We start from the raw sequence: 15,143 nt of genomic DNA, 5'->3' as shown, positions 1-15,143 counted from the left end.
CGTCCTGGAAAATTCAGCTTGGGCCGTAGAAACAAGTTTACTAATTCCTGGCGAGCTTGCACAAAATCACAGCACACTAGCATCGTTAGTACACAAAGTACCTACTTGTGGAGTGCTCGCACGCAAACCAGAGAAAGGCGTTGCAAATTCAATTAACGTGACGACACATCGTATAATTGGTAATACACTGACATTCGTTAATTTGACGTGTAAAGCTAACATTCGATCATCTAGCACGTAGACTTCTCTAGAGTTAAACAAGCGATAAAGTTTATAGACACGCTTGAAACGAGTAAACAATTTACGACCAAAACGTCACGTGATCAAAAAAGATAAATAAATGCGCCACGGCTTTTCAGAAAGGGCTGAATTTCAATCGAAAAGCTTATTAATAGGTATGGTATGCAAACCGCAAGTGCGTCCAAAATACACATTTTCCGAATGACACCTTAAATCCGCTTTTAATTACCAATAAATAAAATTCACTTTACATACCGATAAAAGCTGAGCGCTTCGGAAAACAACTTTAGTGCACAGCATTATGGTTTTTATTGTCGATTAATCAGTGCCTGACTTCGCGTGATTCGTCGCATCTAAAATTAACAATATCAGAATAAACCGAAATCGCTAACAAACTGTCGGTTTTAAAATAAAATTTAAGGAGACGATAAACTCTTTGTGATTCCTGTAATAAGTAATAACGTTTCTTTTCTTGGAGTTATTAAGAAACCGCAGGGAAATTGGATATTGCTGGAAATCGTTTGTTGAAGCAATATTACAATCTGTTTGGATAAGGATAAGGCACAAAAAACTGTCAGCGAATCAGCAAATGAAAATACATGCAACACTCACCCTGATCAGCATCACGTAGTCTCTCCAATGCAGCGTCAGAGTCACCATCTAAAATAGAAAGATATAACTTCATTGCAAGCCACAAAAACTTTCAAAGGAAGAATTTAGGCAGTACTGTTTTTAGGAATCGAAGTTCTCTAAACAACTCATGAAAATTTTCAATTGATCATAGTCTGATAGCTTTCTACAGAAACACAGGTGAACACTTCAATAATAAGTGTGACCTGAACCTTACAGGAGATAAAGTATTCACGGTATAAGTGTTGGATTTCATGCATAAAACGGCTGTTGTCTTAAAGGCCGCCATTTTGTTCGGCGATTATCGTTTCGCAGATAAGATGACGGAATGGGGCCGTCAGCTGCTGCATTGTTTGTTCTACGCCAAATTCTTTCGGCAGCCAATAAATACGTTGATATGTTTACAAACTAGCCGAAATTATGTTTGTCACATCAAGTACTTGGCATTTCAAGAAATCTAAATAAGGCCAGCCTCAAACCTCACCCAATTAGCGAACAAAAGCATTTTAAAACAGCAATTTACGAAACCCTATAACCTTAAGCACTGAACCTAATTATTTCTTAGCCACAAACGAAATGTGAGCCATAAAACTAAAAGCTGAAAACAGATCAAAAAGCGAGCGCTATACATCAGCCGCATAACTGCTGATCCGAGATATCCTTACTAATTAAGCTGGCAATTAAACAAATGCACCTCATCATCATCAAGCCGTTTCATTGTCCACAGACAATATGTTGACAGGATGAACGGCAGCATGGCGGAGTAACTCCCGTTGTTTATGGCTGCGCGCGCGCAGGATTACGGGCTTAGGCGACGAGTGGCCATGCCCATTCAGCGATTATCTCTGAAGCTATTCATCGCTGCGTTTTAATGACTCGCCTAATTTCAATTGTCTTAAATATAACCGTGTATTTATTACTTGGCAAGAGTTTAAGGAGGGCGCAGCCGAATGAGAACAGTTAACACATGGTTGCAACGATGTGGACGAATTATTATGCATTGATTGAATGATTGATAATGACGCTCGCGTAGATCACTTTAAGTTTAGCACACTGCTTGATCATTTAATATTTTATTTCATACAGTTAGAATTAACTAAGTTCTTATTTTTATCCTTGTAGGTGGGTGATTCCCTGGTTATACTTATTTAAATTCATATTCACGTCTTGACAGTCAATACGTGTTTAAAATCTAAACATTAAAATGACATAATTATCCTACCGCTAACGCTAAACATAAGACACAATTTCGACAGTTTTCACCGCCATTTTCCTTGATAATCGCGTTTTAACGCGGACACGGAACGTCCTGGCCGTTTTGTTTTTGTAACCTCCGGTTTTGGATCGCATCAAGTGTGCGCACGCGCCTATTCAGCTGCAATTAAAACGCAGCGCGAGTTCAAATATTGTTGCGATATGACAGTAACGGCCCGACAATTGCCACGCCAATGTCGCCCTTATTGAGTTCAAAGTGACTAATTAGATTTCGAGATGGTATTAACATGGTTACTTTAAACCAGACTTTGTCTTAAGTTAAATGATTGTCTCAAAGATACGTCGGTTTGAAGTTAGTTATTATAATCCTGAAAATAAACTTGTAATAAAGCCAAAGACGCTCTACGTTCAATGCCTAGATGTTGCAAAAGTTCATGAATCAACATAAAAAAGTCCTTTGATGAGGTCTATTGAAGTGAAAATCTCTTTTTTTTCTATCAGGAAAATAATTGTCATATTCTTTACTCATGCTACATATTGGGAATTCCTTAAACCGTCTAACCAAAACGACTTTCATCTGAGTCATTCTATACAAATACTAGCACATTCTTTGATATCCGGTAGCTTAGTCTACAACAGACAGTGGCACGTCAAGCCAAACACTATGAGGTCTTCTATAGTTGTAATAAGTTCGAGATTGCAAAAAAAATGTATAGTCTGATGTCTTTTCGACTTCGTTACTAAGGCTGAGTTGCACCATCATACTTTAACTTTGACAAACGTCAAACTCTATACAAAAAACACCAGTTATCGTTAGAGTTACCGTCAAAGATACGTGGTGCAACTCAGCCTTAAAGTGTGAATTCTTAAACGTCCTTTAACGTAGTTGTAATCTATTCTATAGTTAAGTCTAGCAGTTCCTTTTCCATGTCTAACCGTTTCTCTTCTTCCAGTGGGAACAAAAGACGGCACCGGCGCGGGCTTCGGCCGACCTGAAGGGGAGGGCGATGAGAGACTCGCGCATATCCTCAGCGAGGCCTCGCACCTCATGAAGCCCTCAGCACCGANTAGATTTCAAGATGGTATTAACATGGTTACTTTAAACCAGACTTTGTCTTAAGTTAAATGATCGCCTCAAAGATACGTCGGTTCGAAGTTAGTTATTATAATCCTGAAAATAAACTTGTAATAAAGCCAAAGACGCTACACATAGAATGTCTAGGTGTTGCAAAAGTTCATGAATCAACATAAAAAAGTCCCTAGATTTGATGAGGTCTATTGATTTGAAAATATTTTTTCTATCAGGAAAAATAATTGTCATGTTCTTTACTCATACTACTATTGGGAATTCCCTAAATACCGTTTTGATTCAAAACGACTTTCATCTGACTGAGTCATTCTATACAAATACTAGCACATTTTTTGATATCCGGAAGCTTAGTCTACATTACATACAGACGGTGACACGTCAAGCCAAACACTATGAGGTCTTCTGTAGTTGTGATAAGTTCGATAATGCAACAAAAATGTATAGTCTGATGTCTTTTCGACTTCGTTACTAAGGCTGAGTTGCACCATCATACTTTAACTTTGACAAACGTCAAACTCTATACAAAAAACACCAGTTATCGTTAGAGTTACCGTCAAAGATACGTGGTGCAACTCAGCCTTAAAGTGTGAATTCTTAAACGTCCTTTAACGTAGTTGTAATCTATTCTATAGTTAAGTCTAGCAGTTCCTTTTCCATGTCTAACCGTTTCTCTTCTTCCAGTGGGAACAAAAGACGGTACCGGCGCGGGCTTCGGCCGACCAGAAGGGGAGGGTGACGAGAGACTCGCGCATATCCTCAGCGAGGCCTCGCACCTCATGAAGCCCTCAGCACCAACCAACGACGACTCCAGAAGCAATGAGGACTCCAGCTCGCCGAGGACGCAGTGCCCTTCGCCGTTCTCCAATAAGGTTGTTACATATTCATTATTTTCTTCTTCTTTTTCGTGTATTTTTTCTCGTTGTTCTTCTGGGTCTTTTCCCATTTCGTTTGGGCTCAGCCTTCAGTTCTAAGGCTACAAGACATTAATTACTGTTAAGGTATCAAACAATAAATATATCTGATTTTCTATACCGTATGATGTAAGTAGGTATTAATAGTGACAACAATTTCGATACTTCTAGAGTTCCTCGATTTACTCGTAATGGTTTTTGTCATTCTTTGAATAATGTATATGTATATGAGTTTGTGTCTTGAATACACACAATGCCGAATCGGTGACTCAAAGTCAACGATTAGGGAAATAATTATGAGGAAAACATTTAGACAAATCTTTCATGTAAGGTACGACAATTCATCAAATTAACTTTGAAAAGGATTTCTTAAATAAAAACTTTCTTCTTCCAGGACTCGAGTCAAAATAGAAGACTGAAGAAGTACGAGAACGACGACATCCCTCAAGAGAAGGTGGTCCGCATCTACCAAGAGGAGCTCGCCAAGATCATGACGCGCCGCGTGGAGGACATGCGCCACAGCCGCGACGGGTTCCCCACGTAAGTTGCTCAAAAATCAATTAATCTCTAGACCATCAACATAAAAATGAAATGTTTCCAATCTTTCAAACGAGAACAGCAAATCTTGAACTAAAGTGTAGCGTGTTTCCTCCTTTTTTCAGCGGCGGGATGCCGCCACACATGGAGCGGCCGCCGGAGGACATCCGCATGGCGCTGGAGGCTTACCACCGCGAGCTGGCCAAGCTGCAGCCCGGCGGCGCCATGCCCAGCCTGCAACACATGCAGGGCATGCCGCCCTTCCCCAACCTGCTCGCCCTCCAACAACAGGCCATGCAGCAAGCCCAGAACCAACACATGAACGGCTCCGGCGCGGTTCAGGATCTCTCACTACCTAAAGATAAAAATGCCAAAATGAATGGAATGACTGATAGCGATAAGGATAGACCAATGGACGCCGAAGAGGCTATAAGGCATGCGGGTAGCGCGTTCTCGTTAGTGAGGCCGAAATTGGAACCTGGACAGCAATCGACGGGCTCGTCGGCTTCCAGTCCCCTTGGGAATGCGATTTTACCGCCGGCGATTACGCCTAATGACGATTTCAGCAGCTCAGCGGCGGCGAGTCCGCTGCAGAGGATGGCTTCGATCACGAACAGCCTCATCTCCCAGCCGACCAACCCGACTCATCACCAGCCCCCGCAACGATCGATGAAAGCCGTGCTTCCCCCTATTACTCAGCAACAATTCGACCTCTTTAACAATCTGAACACTGAAGACATAGTCAGAAGAGTGAAAGAGGCGCTCAGCCAATACTCCATCAGCCAAAGATTGTTCGGCGAGTCAGTGCTAGGACTATCCCAGGGATCAGTCAGTGACCTACTGGCGAGGCCGAAGCCCTGGCACATGCTGACGCAGAAGGGACGGGAGCCATTCATCCGCATGAAAATGTTCCTCGAGGACGACAACGCTGTCCACAAGCTGGTCGCGTCGCAGTACAAAATCGCGCCGGAGAAGCTCATGAGGACTGGAAACTACAGCGGAGTACCTCGTAAGTATTTTTCATTAAACACGTCATCATCTTATAATGACACAGTTTCTGTAGCTGAATAGTTAACTAATGATGTTCTTTTTGTCTCCTTCCAGCATGTCCGCCAAACATGACCAAGCCGATGCCCCCGACGCAGAAAATGATCTCAGACGCGACGTCCCTGCTCAGCAAGATGCAGCAGGAGCAGCTGCTCGGCCCTGGCCACCTGGGCCACCTGGGCCAGCCCACGCCGCTGCTGCTGACGCCGCCCGGCTTCCCGCCGCACCACGCCGTCACGCTGCCGCCGCAGCACCACGACAACAACAACAAGGAGCGCAAGCCGCCGCCCCCGCCGCAGCCGCACCACCCGCCCGGCGTCATGCGCAACCTCCACCAGCACATCTCCCCCAGCGTGTACGAGATGGCCGCGCTCACACAGGACCTCGACACGCAAACCATCACGACCAAAATCAAGGAGGCCCTCCTCGCCAACAACATCGGCCAGAAGATCTTCGGCGAGGCCGTGCTCGGGCTCTCGCAGGGCTCCGTCAGCGAGCTGCTGTCCAAGCCGAAGCCGTGGCACATGCTCAGCATCAAGGGCCGCGAGCCCTTCATCAGGATGCAGCTGTGGCTGAGCGACGCGCACAACATCGACCGCCTGCAGGCGCTGAAGAACGAGAGGCGCGAGGCCAACAAGAGGCGGCGGTCGAGCGGCCCCGGCCAGGACAACTCCTCCGACACCTCGTCCAACGACACCTCCGAGTTCTACCACTCCAGCTCCCCGGGCCCCACCTCGGGCGCGCCGTCGGCGAAGAAGCAGCGAGTCCTGTTCTCCGAGGAGCAGAAGGAGGCGCTCCGACTCGCCTTCGCTCTCGACCCGTACCCGAACATGCCCACAATAGAATTCCTGGCGACGGAACTCGGTCTGTCGACGAGAACGATAACGAACTGGTTCCACAACCACCGCATGCGGCTAAAACAGCAGGCGCCGCACGGCCTGCCCGCCGAGCCGCCGGTGCGGGACCAGTCGTCCGCGCCCTTCGACCCGGTGCAGTTCCGGCTGCTGCTGAACCAGCGGCTGCTGGAGCTGCAGAAGGAGCGCATGGGGCTGGCGGGCGTGCCGCTGCCGTACCCGCCGTACTTCGCCGCCAACTCCAACCTCGCCGCGCTCATCGGCCGCGGGCTCCTGCCGCCCGACGACCACGTCAAGGACCAGAGCGGCGGCCTGGATCTGTCGATGCCTCTGAAGCGCGAGCCCGACGGCGACGACTTCGAGGACGACGACGTCGAGAGCAACCTCGGCTCCGAGGACTCGCTCGACGACGGGGAATCCAAGACTGAGCCGAAGGCGGCCTCCACGCCGGCGGGCCGGTCGAGCCGGCGGAAGCCCGCGGCGCCGCAGTGGGTCAACCCCGACTGGCAGGACGAGAAGCCGCGGAATCCTGACGAGGTGATCATCAACGGTGTTTGCGTGATGAGGAGCGACGACTTTCGGAGGGAGGCGGAGGAGACCGTGCGGGTGGAGCCGGCGCCGGTGGCTCGCGACGGGTCGCCGGCCGCGTCGCCGGCGCCGCGCACGCCGCTCACCCCTCACACCCCGCACACCCCTCACACCCCGCGGCCTCCCCACACGCCGCCCGAAGACGTGCTCTCGGAGGACAAGATCAAGACCGAGACAGAAGACGACCGGTGGGAGTACTAGACTGTCGAGTGAGTGCGTGATCACGACGGACGCTTATTTATTGTTAGCTAGTGAGGCCCGGCTCGAAGCGAGGCCGGAGACTGTACATACCCTCGAGGAAACTTTACGATACAAAATTGCATTTTGCTTTAATTTTTTAATGTAGAAAGGAGGCGTACCCTGTTAGGTACAAATATCTGAGTACTTGTTAAGTTGAGGCTCACTTTGTGGATTCGATTGTTGTAAATAAATATACCAAATATGTATCGAAGTGTGTGAGCCGTGTACATACGTAGCCTAGGTGTAAGATACGTTGCGATAGGGGTAGCAGGTCATTATTGTTAATGAAATTTTAAAGTGCAATCTGATGTTAATGTAAGCTATGATCTATATTGACCCCAGTTGAAAAGTATTATTATGTTTATATGAACCGGTGAGGTTTAAAATATTATTATAATCGGGTTATAAGTTTATAATTAAATTATGAATGTTTATTTTATACTATAGTATGTTTTCTGTGCATTATTTTATAGCCGATTGGACCGCTCAAGTTTGTGATGCGACTGCTGCGGCGTCGCCTGCACTGTATTTGTTTTCATTTCTATTATTTTATATATTTTTAGAAAACGTACAAATTTAGAGACAAACGTATACGTTTATAACTGCTTGTGGTTATAGTTTTTATTTTATTTTAGCAATAAATTTGCTTTTAATCTTATTTCAGTTATTTTTATTTTATTTTCGCTTTCTTCCCTTATTTCCTTCTCCTTAGGGTAAAGTAAATTGTACATTATAAAGGAACCATACTCCTTGCATCGAGTTGTATATAGTCGTACTGTCTGTATATATCTAAGGAGCCGTGTAGGTAGAACGTTAGTTACCTAAGTAGGCGAATAGTGAACCCCAATTAAACTTCTAAACGGTATAACTCATGGATAATCCAAAGTATTGTCAATCTAAAGTGTATCCAAGGAAATGTATCTAAATTAATCACCATATGTCTGTAGCTTTAGGCCCAAATATTTCGGAAATTTAATAAAAAGACAATTTGGATAATTTTTATTCGGGAAAATGAGATGACACTCTTTCTATTTACAGTTTTAGGAATACCGAACTTCATACATATCGATGTTTATATAACGAATAAGCTAGCCTAAGTTAGTGTGTAATAGTCAATATTAAATTAAAATATTAGGCTGTCTAACAGTTGTCGAATCTTTTAATTTTACTCCAAATACCGTTAAGGGAAATTTTTTAACATTTTAAATAAATATTAAAGCTTCCAATATTTAATTTTATAGACTCATTTCATAGCTTTTGCTTTCGAAAGAATATTATATGTATATGAATATTATATTGTTGTTTATATTGTGATAGATGTCTTGGATATTTTGTACGAAATAGTTATCATTGTTTAAAAAATCACACTGTTAGAGAAGTAAGTAATAGGAAACGATCAGGAGGTGTTCATTCGTTAATCACAAAAGAAACGCTAAAAATGTGTATAAAAATTGCTAAGAAGTAGCTCGGTATACTAACCAATTTCGAAAAGAACTGAGCAACGTTGTAGAGCCAAAGGAAAATTATTTTGATCTTGTTTGAAGGCCAAAGATAGTCGTAAATATTATGCTAGAGTGAAAAAGTAATTTCGGTCATAAAAACATCATAAGTCAGAGCATTTTTTTTGTGATAACTGCTTACTTAGATCAAAACGAAACAAGAAAACATACAACGCCTAGCAAGCGTAAGCGAGTGTAGAAAGCGTAATAGCATCCTGTCTAGGAGTGAATAAGTATTTTACGAATTATTTACGAATATAGACTTTGTTGGAAGTACCTACAAAATGTCCAAACGTCTTGTTATTCTATTATTCTACGTACTGCAGCCTGTGGGTCTAGACAAAGTGCAAATTATAATCGCAAACCAGTCGAAAAGTGGTCGAAAAGCCCCTTTTTTGTATGGAGTTTTGACGGATTCGATTTTCGATTCGATCAAAAGTGCGTTTTGTCTAGGGGGGCTGTATTGATTGTTACGTCTGGCTCTACCTAGTGCCCTGTACATAAGTAATGTAGCTCCATAGACGATTATCATACGTTATCTCCATTATAATAATGATAGAATTAATTATTATAGCGGTAATTATTATTGTTCATATCATAATAATAACGATGCTGACACATTGTCTTCTTTCCGAACAATTTCTAAAGTTATTAAATTAAAAATAAAGAAATTGCTAATCTGTGGTTTGTTTTATTCAGTAAGCGTCAAATTGAAGCGAGAGATTTTGCAGAGATGCGATGAGATTTAAAACAATACTTACATTATGACCTACTAAAAATACAACAACAATACCAATACCTACCAACTAAGATAAACTCGAAAACCTTCCAGCTACCCACCTAGAGAGAAAAGCGACAACACAAAATAAATAACAAAAGTGACTACAAAACCTGTAAAAAGCTGAACTACATACATAAATTAACAACTGAAACAAAAGTACCCTTAAATGTTATTTAAACACTACACCAGGTGTTTCAACATTCCTTGATCTAGAAACTCTGGGTTCGATTCCCGGATTGTAAAAAGTCGAATCACCGAGAAGGTACTGCCAGCAGTTTCAAATTTGAATGATTGACACAATCGACACTAATGACACTATCGTGTAGTAGACTGTAGAAGATTCAAGTAACTAAACGGTCTAATATGTACCTAAAAGTAAGTGTAAGTACCTACCTACCTAAGTTAAGAAACAAAACAAAGAAGATGAATAAGACCAAACTTTATTAAATAAAACAACAAAATAAAGATAACAACATTTCAATCGACTTCCTCAATGACGGGGCCGTCGCTCCCGCCAGCGCCGCCGCCCCGGCGAGCCCCGCCCGCCCCGGCCCCCGCCCCATGAAGCTTCTTCATCAGCGGAGCGCACACACTGCTCACCTCCTTCAGCTTATCCTCATACTCCTCCTTCTCAGCCAACGAGTTAGCCTCCAACCACTTCAGCGCCTCCTCGCACTTCCGACGCGCCTTCCCACAGTCAGGCTCGCCCAACTTCCCCCCGCTTTCATCTACCGCCTGCCGCACCCCATACAAATACGTCTCCAACTTATTCCGAGACGCCACCCTGTCTCTTTGACGGTCATCCTCATCCTTATACTTCTCAGCTTCAGACAACATCCTGTCGATCTCAGCTTGAGATAATCTCCCTTTGTCATTCTTAATCACGATGTTCTTGCTCTTTCCTGTGCTGTTCTCTTTAGCAGATACGTTAAGAATACCATTAGCATCCAAATCAAAGGTGACGTCAATTTGTGGAACTCCTCGTGGAGCAGGCGGTATACCGGTCAGATCGAAGGTCCCAAGCAAGTTGTTGTCTTTTGTCATAGCTCTTTCGCCTTCGTAAACCTGAATGGTGACGGCTGGTTGGTTGTCAGAGTATGTGGTGAACGTCTGCGAGTGTTTGCAAGGAATCTTGGCATTACGCTCGACTATCTTTGTCATAACTCCTCCAGCTGTTTCGATTCCTAAAGACAATGGAGCGACGTCGACAAGTAAAACATCCTGAATCTTTGAATGACGTTCTCCACTAAGAATAGCAGCTTGCACTGCAGCACCATAAGCGACAGCTTCATCAGGATTGATTGACAAGTTCAGTTTCTTGCCATTGAAGAAATTTTGGAGCAGGCTTTGGACTTTGGGTATACGCGTTGAACCTCCAACAAGAACAATATCGTGGATGGAAGTCTTGTCCATTTTAGCATCCTTCAATGCTTTCTCGACCGGTTCCAGTGTTATTCTGAAAAGATCAGCGTTGAGCTCTTCAAACCGTGCTCGGGAAATACGAGAAAAGAAGTCGATTCCTTCATACAGGGCATCAATTTCAATACTTGCTTCGGTGCTTGAGGATAGAGTCCGCTTTGCTCTTTCAGCTGCAGTGCGCAAGCGACGAAGAGACTTCGGGTTATTCTTTAAGTCTTTCTTATGCTTTCTTTTAAATTCGTCAGCAAGAAAGTTGACCAATCTACTATCAAAGTCCTCGCCGCCGAGATGAGTGTCCCCAGCAGTAGCTTTTACCTCGAAAAGTGATCCTTCGTCGATAGTAAGAATGGAAACATCGAAGGTTCCTCCTCCAAGATCAAAAATGAGAACGTTTTTCTCTCCTTTTAGATCCTTATCAAGCCCGTATGCTAAAGCAGCGGCAGTGGGCTCATTGATGATACGCAATACATTCAGCCCTGCAATAGCGCCAGCGTCTTTAGTCGCCTGTCTTTGGGAATCATTGAAGTAAGCCGGAACAGTAATTACAGCGTCTTTCACTGTTTTCCCAAGGTACATCGCAGCTATCTCTTTCATCTTGGTCAGAACCATGCTGCTGATCTCTTCTGGCGCGAACCGCTTGGTTTTACCTTTGTATTCAACTTGGATTTTTGGTTTTCCGCCATCATTGATGACTTTGAATGGCCAGTGTTTCAGGTCTTGCTGAATCTTAGGGTCGTCGAACTTGCGGCCAATGAGTCGTTTGGCGTCAAATATTGTGTTGCTTGGATTGAGAGCCACCTGGTTCTTGGCTGCGTCGCCGATGAGGCGCTCGGTGTCGGTGAAGGCGACGTAGGACGGCGTGGTGCGGTTGCCCATGTCGTTGGCGATAATCTCCACGTTCCCATGCTGCCACACTCCCACGCAAGAATACGTCGTCCCTAAGTCGATTCCAACCGCTGGCATTTTTGTATTTTAAATATTATTTTAACCGCAATGAATTTTTGTTTCGCTATAATTTGATTATTTTGACTTAGATATTTTTTTCTAAAAATCAAATCTGTTGACGTAATTCATAACTAACTGCCAGTAATAAAAGCTATCTTCTGGTATATTACTAAAGCAGTTTTCTATAAGGTCTGTATTATTTAATTAAATCAAATAATAATTGAAAAATATTTAAAAAAAGTATTAAAACATTTATTCCTAAAGAACAATACACCGCTATCATTACTAGTGAAATTTAAAAAAAACTGATGACATTGACAGGTTTATAGACTTTGGCACTTGACAGCTGTGCTTGACAGTGACATTGTTGACAATTCTTTGTGAGATTTGAGATTTGCCTGCAGTTTTTATAATTTTCCATTTAGTAAAATAATTATTTCAAACCATCAAAATAAAGCATTTGCAATAGTATTATTAGCAGCATAGTACACAGCTAGGTATTTAAACATAAACAACAAGATTCAGGCATGTCAACATAACCTATAAAAGTACTGTATTTTTAATTTTATAAAAACAAAAAGAACAATGCGGTATGCTCAGTTGGTTGTGGGCCCTGCAGGCAGCGGTAAAGTAAGTAAGCTAACTGATGTAACAAAATCATATTTCAAGTACTATTATTTTTGATATACTTTGTTCAAACATACAAACTTGTATGTACAGTGTATTCACATCAGACTATACATTTTTGTATCTAAACAGCACCTAATACAACTTCTTCAGATGTAGCATGATGTGCCGTCACCTATCCTTAAAAACATAAAAGATAAACGCCCAAAAAGCTCGACAGACACTATATTTTATAACTTAATTATGTTTTCTCAGTCTACCTACTGCTCCACCATAGTGAAGCATGCGAGTGATACAAAGCGCATCGTGGAGGTGGTCAACTTGGACCCGGCTGCAGAACACTTCGACTATGAGCCACTCGTGGACATCCGAGAGCTCATACACCTGGATGATGCTATGGAGGACGATGAACTGCAGTTTGGGCCTAATGGGGGCCTGGTATTTTGCATAGAGTGAGTTGCAATTGGGATTTAAAGACTCAATTTCAATCATTCAATTATGAGTTTATAATATCCAGAAATTTACATCAAGACTACTATGTGGAAAACCTTGGGGGAGGCCTTTGTCCAGCAGTGGACGTCATTTGGCTGAGACGACACTACTATATTCTAAGATTGTTGAAACTTGGAAACACAGATTCCCATCCTTTTTAAAAAAGAATAAGATTCACAATCCTGCAATGATCCCTCCTGCTGACAATATTCAGTGGCAGCATACCTAAATCTGCTTAAATTGTCACCTTCTACCTTTAAAGTTATGTTTTTGAAAGTGTCCTTCAAATATAAAGACTAACATGATTATTTTTTTCATTCAAATAAGAAAATCATCATCATCATCAAGAGGAACTATACAAATGACAGCTTTTACTGCTGAGCTTTTAAATCTAAAAATATTAACTTTTTTGGCATTTTATGTACCTACCTACCTACAAAAATATCAATCACCAAATCATACAAAGTATTTTTCACTTTTTTGCAGAACCTTACTAGAAAACTGTGATTGGTTAGAAGAACAGTTAGGGGATGTGGACGATGACTACCTGCTATTCGATTGTCCCGGCCAAATAGAACTGTACACACACTTACCCGTGATGAGGCGGCTGGTGGACCAACTGCAGCGATGGAACTTCAGGATCTGTGTCGTGTTCATGGTGGATTCACAGTTCATGGTGGACGGTGCCAAGTTCTTATCAGGTCCTTGCTGTTTAAAGTCACACTACACCTTATCACTTCACTACACTGTAAAAAAACACTAGTCTTTCAGTTCCATCCACTTTTTAAGTTTATGAAGTTTTTTCATGCAAAAACTGCAGTTTGCAACTACCCTCTCACTATCAAAACCTACACACAAAACTTTTTCGTTAATTCAAAGATATACCTAACACATTTATCAAATTGTCATAGTACCTACTTGTGATCCACCAATCTCAATATTTTCGTCAACTTCTTGCACACTTTAAAACTAACGAAATTACTTTTACTTGCAGGCACCATGGCAGCTCTCAGTGTCATGGTGAATTTGGAATTGCCACATGTAAATATACTGACCAAAATGGATCTGCTTAGCAAATCAGCCAGAAGTCAACTGGATGGGTTAGTATTATTTTAACCAATAGGGTAAACTTCCTAGTCAATTGAGATACTTTTTATATGGTGTTACTACGCGCCCCATCACAGATATGGCGCCCCATAGATTTGACGCGCGGCAAATTTTGGGGGAATGTGACGTCATCAAGTCGCGAACTAAGTTATCAATTCAAAAATCGAATTCTAGCTAAAATCAACGCGGGCGCACGTATGCATGTCCGTATCTGAAAAATAGTATTTTTCTATACAGAAAACGTGTTTTTGCAAGCAATAAAATTGTTTCTTTTATTAGAAATTGTAAACTAAAGTAAAACTAACAAGTGTATGTAAAACTTTCAACTTACTGAATTTAGATAAATATCAAAAATAGATTTTATTTCTTACAGTTACTTGGATCCAGACCCGCACATTTTGCTAGCAGATATGAGAAATGCAAAGTCGAAGTGGCACGAGAAATACGCCAAACTAACAGAAGCCATTGGGGAGGTCATAGAAAACTTCAGCCTTGTCCGGTTCTACCCTCTCAACATAAAGGAGGAAGAGAGCATAGAGAACATTCTACTGACCATAGACAACATTATACAGTACGGTGAAGATGCTGATGTAAAAATAAAAGATTTTGAGGAACAAGACCCTGATGATGCAGATGATGATTGAGCCAATATAGTACTTTTGATAAAAAATAATTTGGTTTTTTTATTTCTTGAAAAATATTCTTAAATTTTGAATTTGCTGTAACCCAGCCTAAAACCTAATAAGACAGAATGAAATAAACATATAATACAAACATTCTTTATTAAAGAAATTGATATGCAACTAATGTGATCAACACAATATCATCAAATATTTCATAATAAACAGTAATTCAGGAACAAAGGATAAGAGAAGAACACATTCAGGGCAATTGAAGATTCATATTATCTTTCCTATGCTT

The 15,143-nt window shown here is 42.2% G+C and overlaps 3 protein-coding genes across 8 annotated transcripts in view; 2 read left to right on the top strand and 1 right to left on the bottom strand.

Annotated features, from left to right (window-relative positions):
* The window catches only part of cut (homeobox protein, cut), a 198,333-nt gene extending 189,377 nt beyond the window's left edge, over window positions 1–8,956 (top strand). For 2 of the 6 annotated variants that reach the window (XM_028310895.1, XM_028310900.1), the window contains 5 exons: window positions 3,039–3,151; window positions 3,970–4,044; window positions 4,481–4,626; window positions 4,728–5,632; window positions 5,728–8,956. In XM_028310895.1, the coding sequence (XP_028166696.1) occupies window positions 3,039–3,151; window positions 3,970–4,044; window positions 4,481–4,626; window positions 4,728–5,632; window positions 5,728–7,313 (2,825 nt within the window). In that variant the 3' untranslated portion in view covers window positions 7,314–8,956. Of the gene's footprint in view, window positions 1–3,038; window positions 3,152–3,856; window positions 4,045–4,480; window positions 4,627–4,727; window positions 5,633–5,727 lie in introns of all 6 variants that reach the window. The other 4 variants (XM_028310896.1, XM_028310901.1, XM_028310897.1 and 1 more) reach the window with 3 other exon arrangements.
* Window positions 8,957–10,109: 1,153 nt separating this feature from the next.
* On the bottom strand, window positions 10,110–12,071 carry LOC114357330 (heat shock protein 68-like). The gene has a single exon (XM_028310893.1). It carries the CDS (start codon window positions 12,012–12,014, stop codon window positions 10,110–10,112), a length of 1,905 nt encoding a protein of 634 aa, XP_028166694.1. The 5' UTR covers window positions 12,015–12,071.
* Window positions 12,072–12,372: 301 nt separating this feature from the next.
* Window positions 12,373–14,895, top strand: LOC114357331 (GPN-loop GTPase 3). Its single transcript, XM_028310894.1, has 5 exons — window positions 12,373–12,626; window positions 12,879–13,075; window positions 13,602–13,816; window positions 14,110–14,215; window positions 14,596–14,895. Exons 1-5 carry the CDS (start codon window positions 12,582–12,584, stop codon window positions 14,864–14,866), a joined length of 834 nt encoding a protein of 277 aa, XP_028166695.1. The 5' UTR covers window positions 12,373–12,581; the 3' UTR covers window positions 14,867–14,895.
* The last annotated feature ends 248 nt before the right edge of the window (window positions 14,896–15,143 follow it).

This window comes from Ostrinia furnacalis, unplaced genomic scaffold (genome assembly GCF_004193835.3).
Source record: "Ostrinia furnacalis isolate ACB-3 unplaced genomic scaffold, ASM419383v2 OfSCF3137, whole genome shotgun sequence".
NCBI lineage: Eukaryota > Metazoa > Arthropoda > Insecta > Lepidoptera > Crambidae > Ostrinia > Ostrinia furnacalis.
The sequence above is the reverse complement of the archived record's forward strand: the minus strand, read 5'-3'. Positions and strand labels throughout refer to the sequence as shown.

What these genes read in the sequence shown, in the direction of transcription:
- LOC114357330 (XM_028310893.1), bottom strand. Translation starts at nt 12,014, where the DNA reads ATGCCAGCGGTTGGAATCGACTTAGGGACGACGTATTCTTGCGTGGGA.
- LOC114357331 (XM_028310894.1), top strand. Translation starts at nt 12,582, where the DNA reads ATGCGGTATGCTCAGTTGGTTGTGGGCCCTGCAGGCAGCGGTAAA. An exon ending in CGGTGCCAAGTTCTTATCAG is followed by an intron (nt 13,817 to 14,109) that starts GTCCTTGCTGTT and finishes TTTTACTTGCAG; the next exon opens with GCACCATGGCAGCTCTCAGT. An exon ending in GCCAGAAGTCAACTGGATGG is followed by an intron (nt 14,216 to 14,595) that starts GTTAGTATTATT and finishes TATTTCTTACAG; the next exon opens with TTACTTGGATCCAGACCCGC.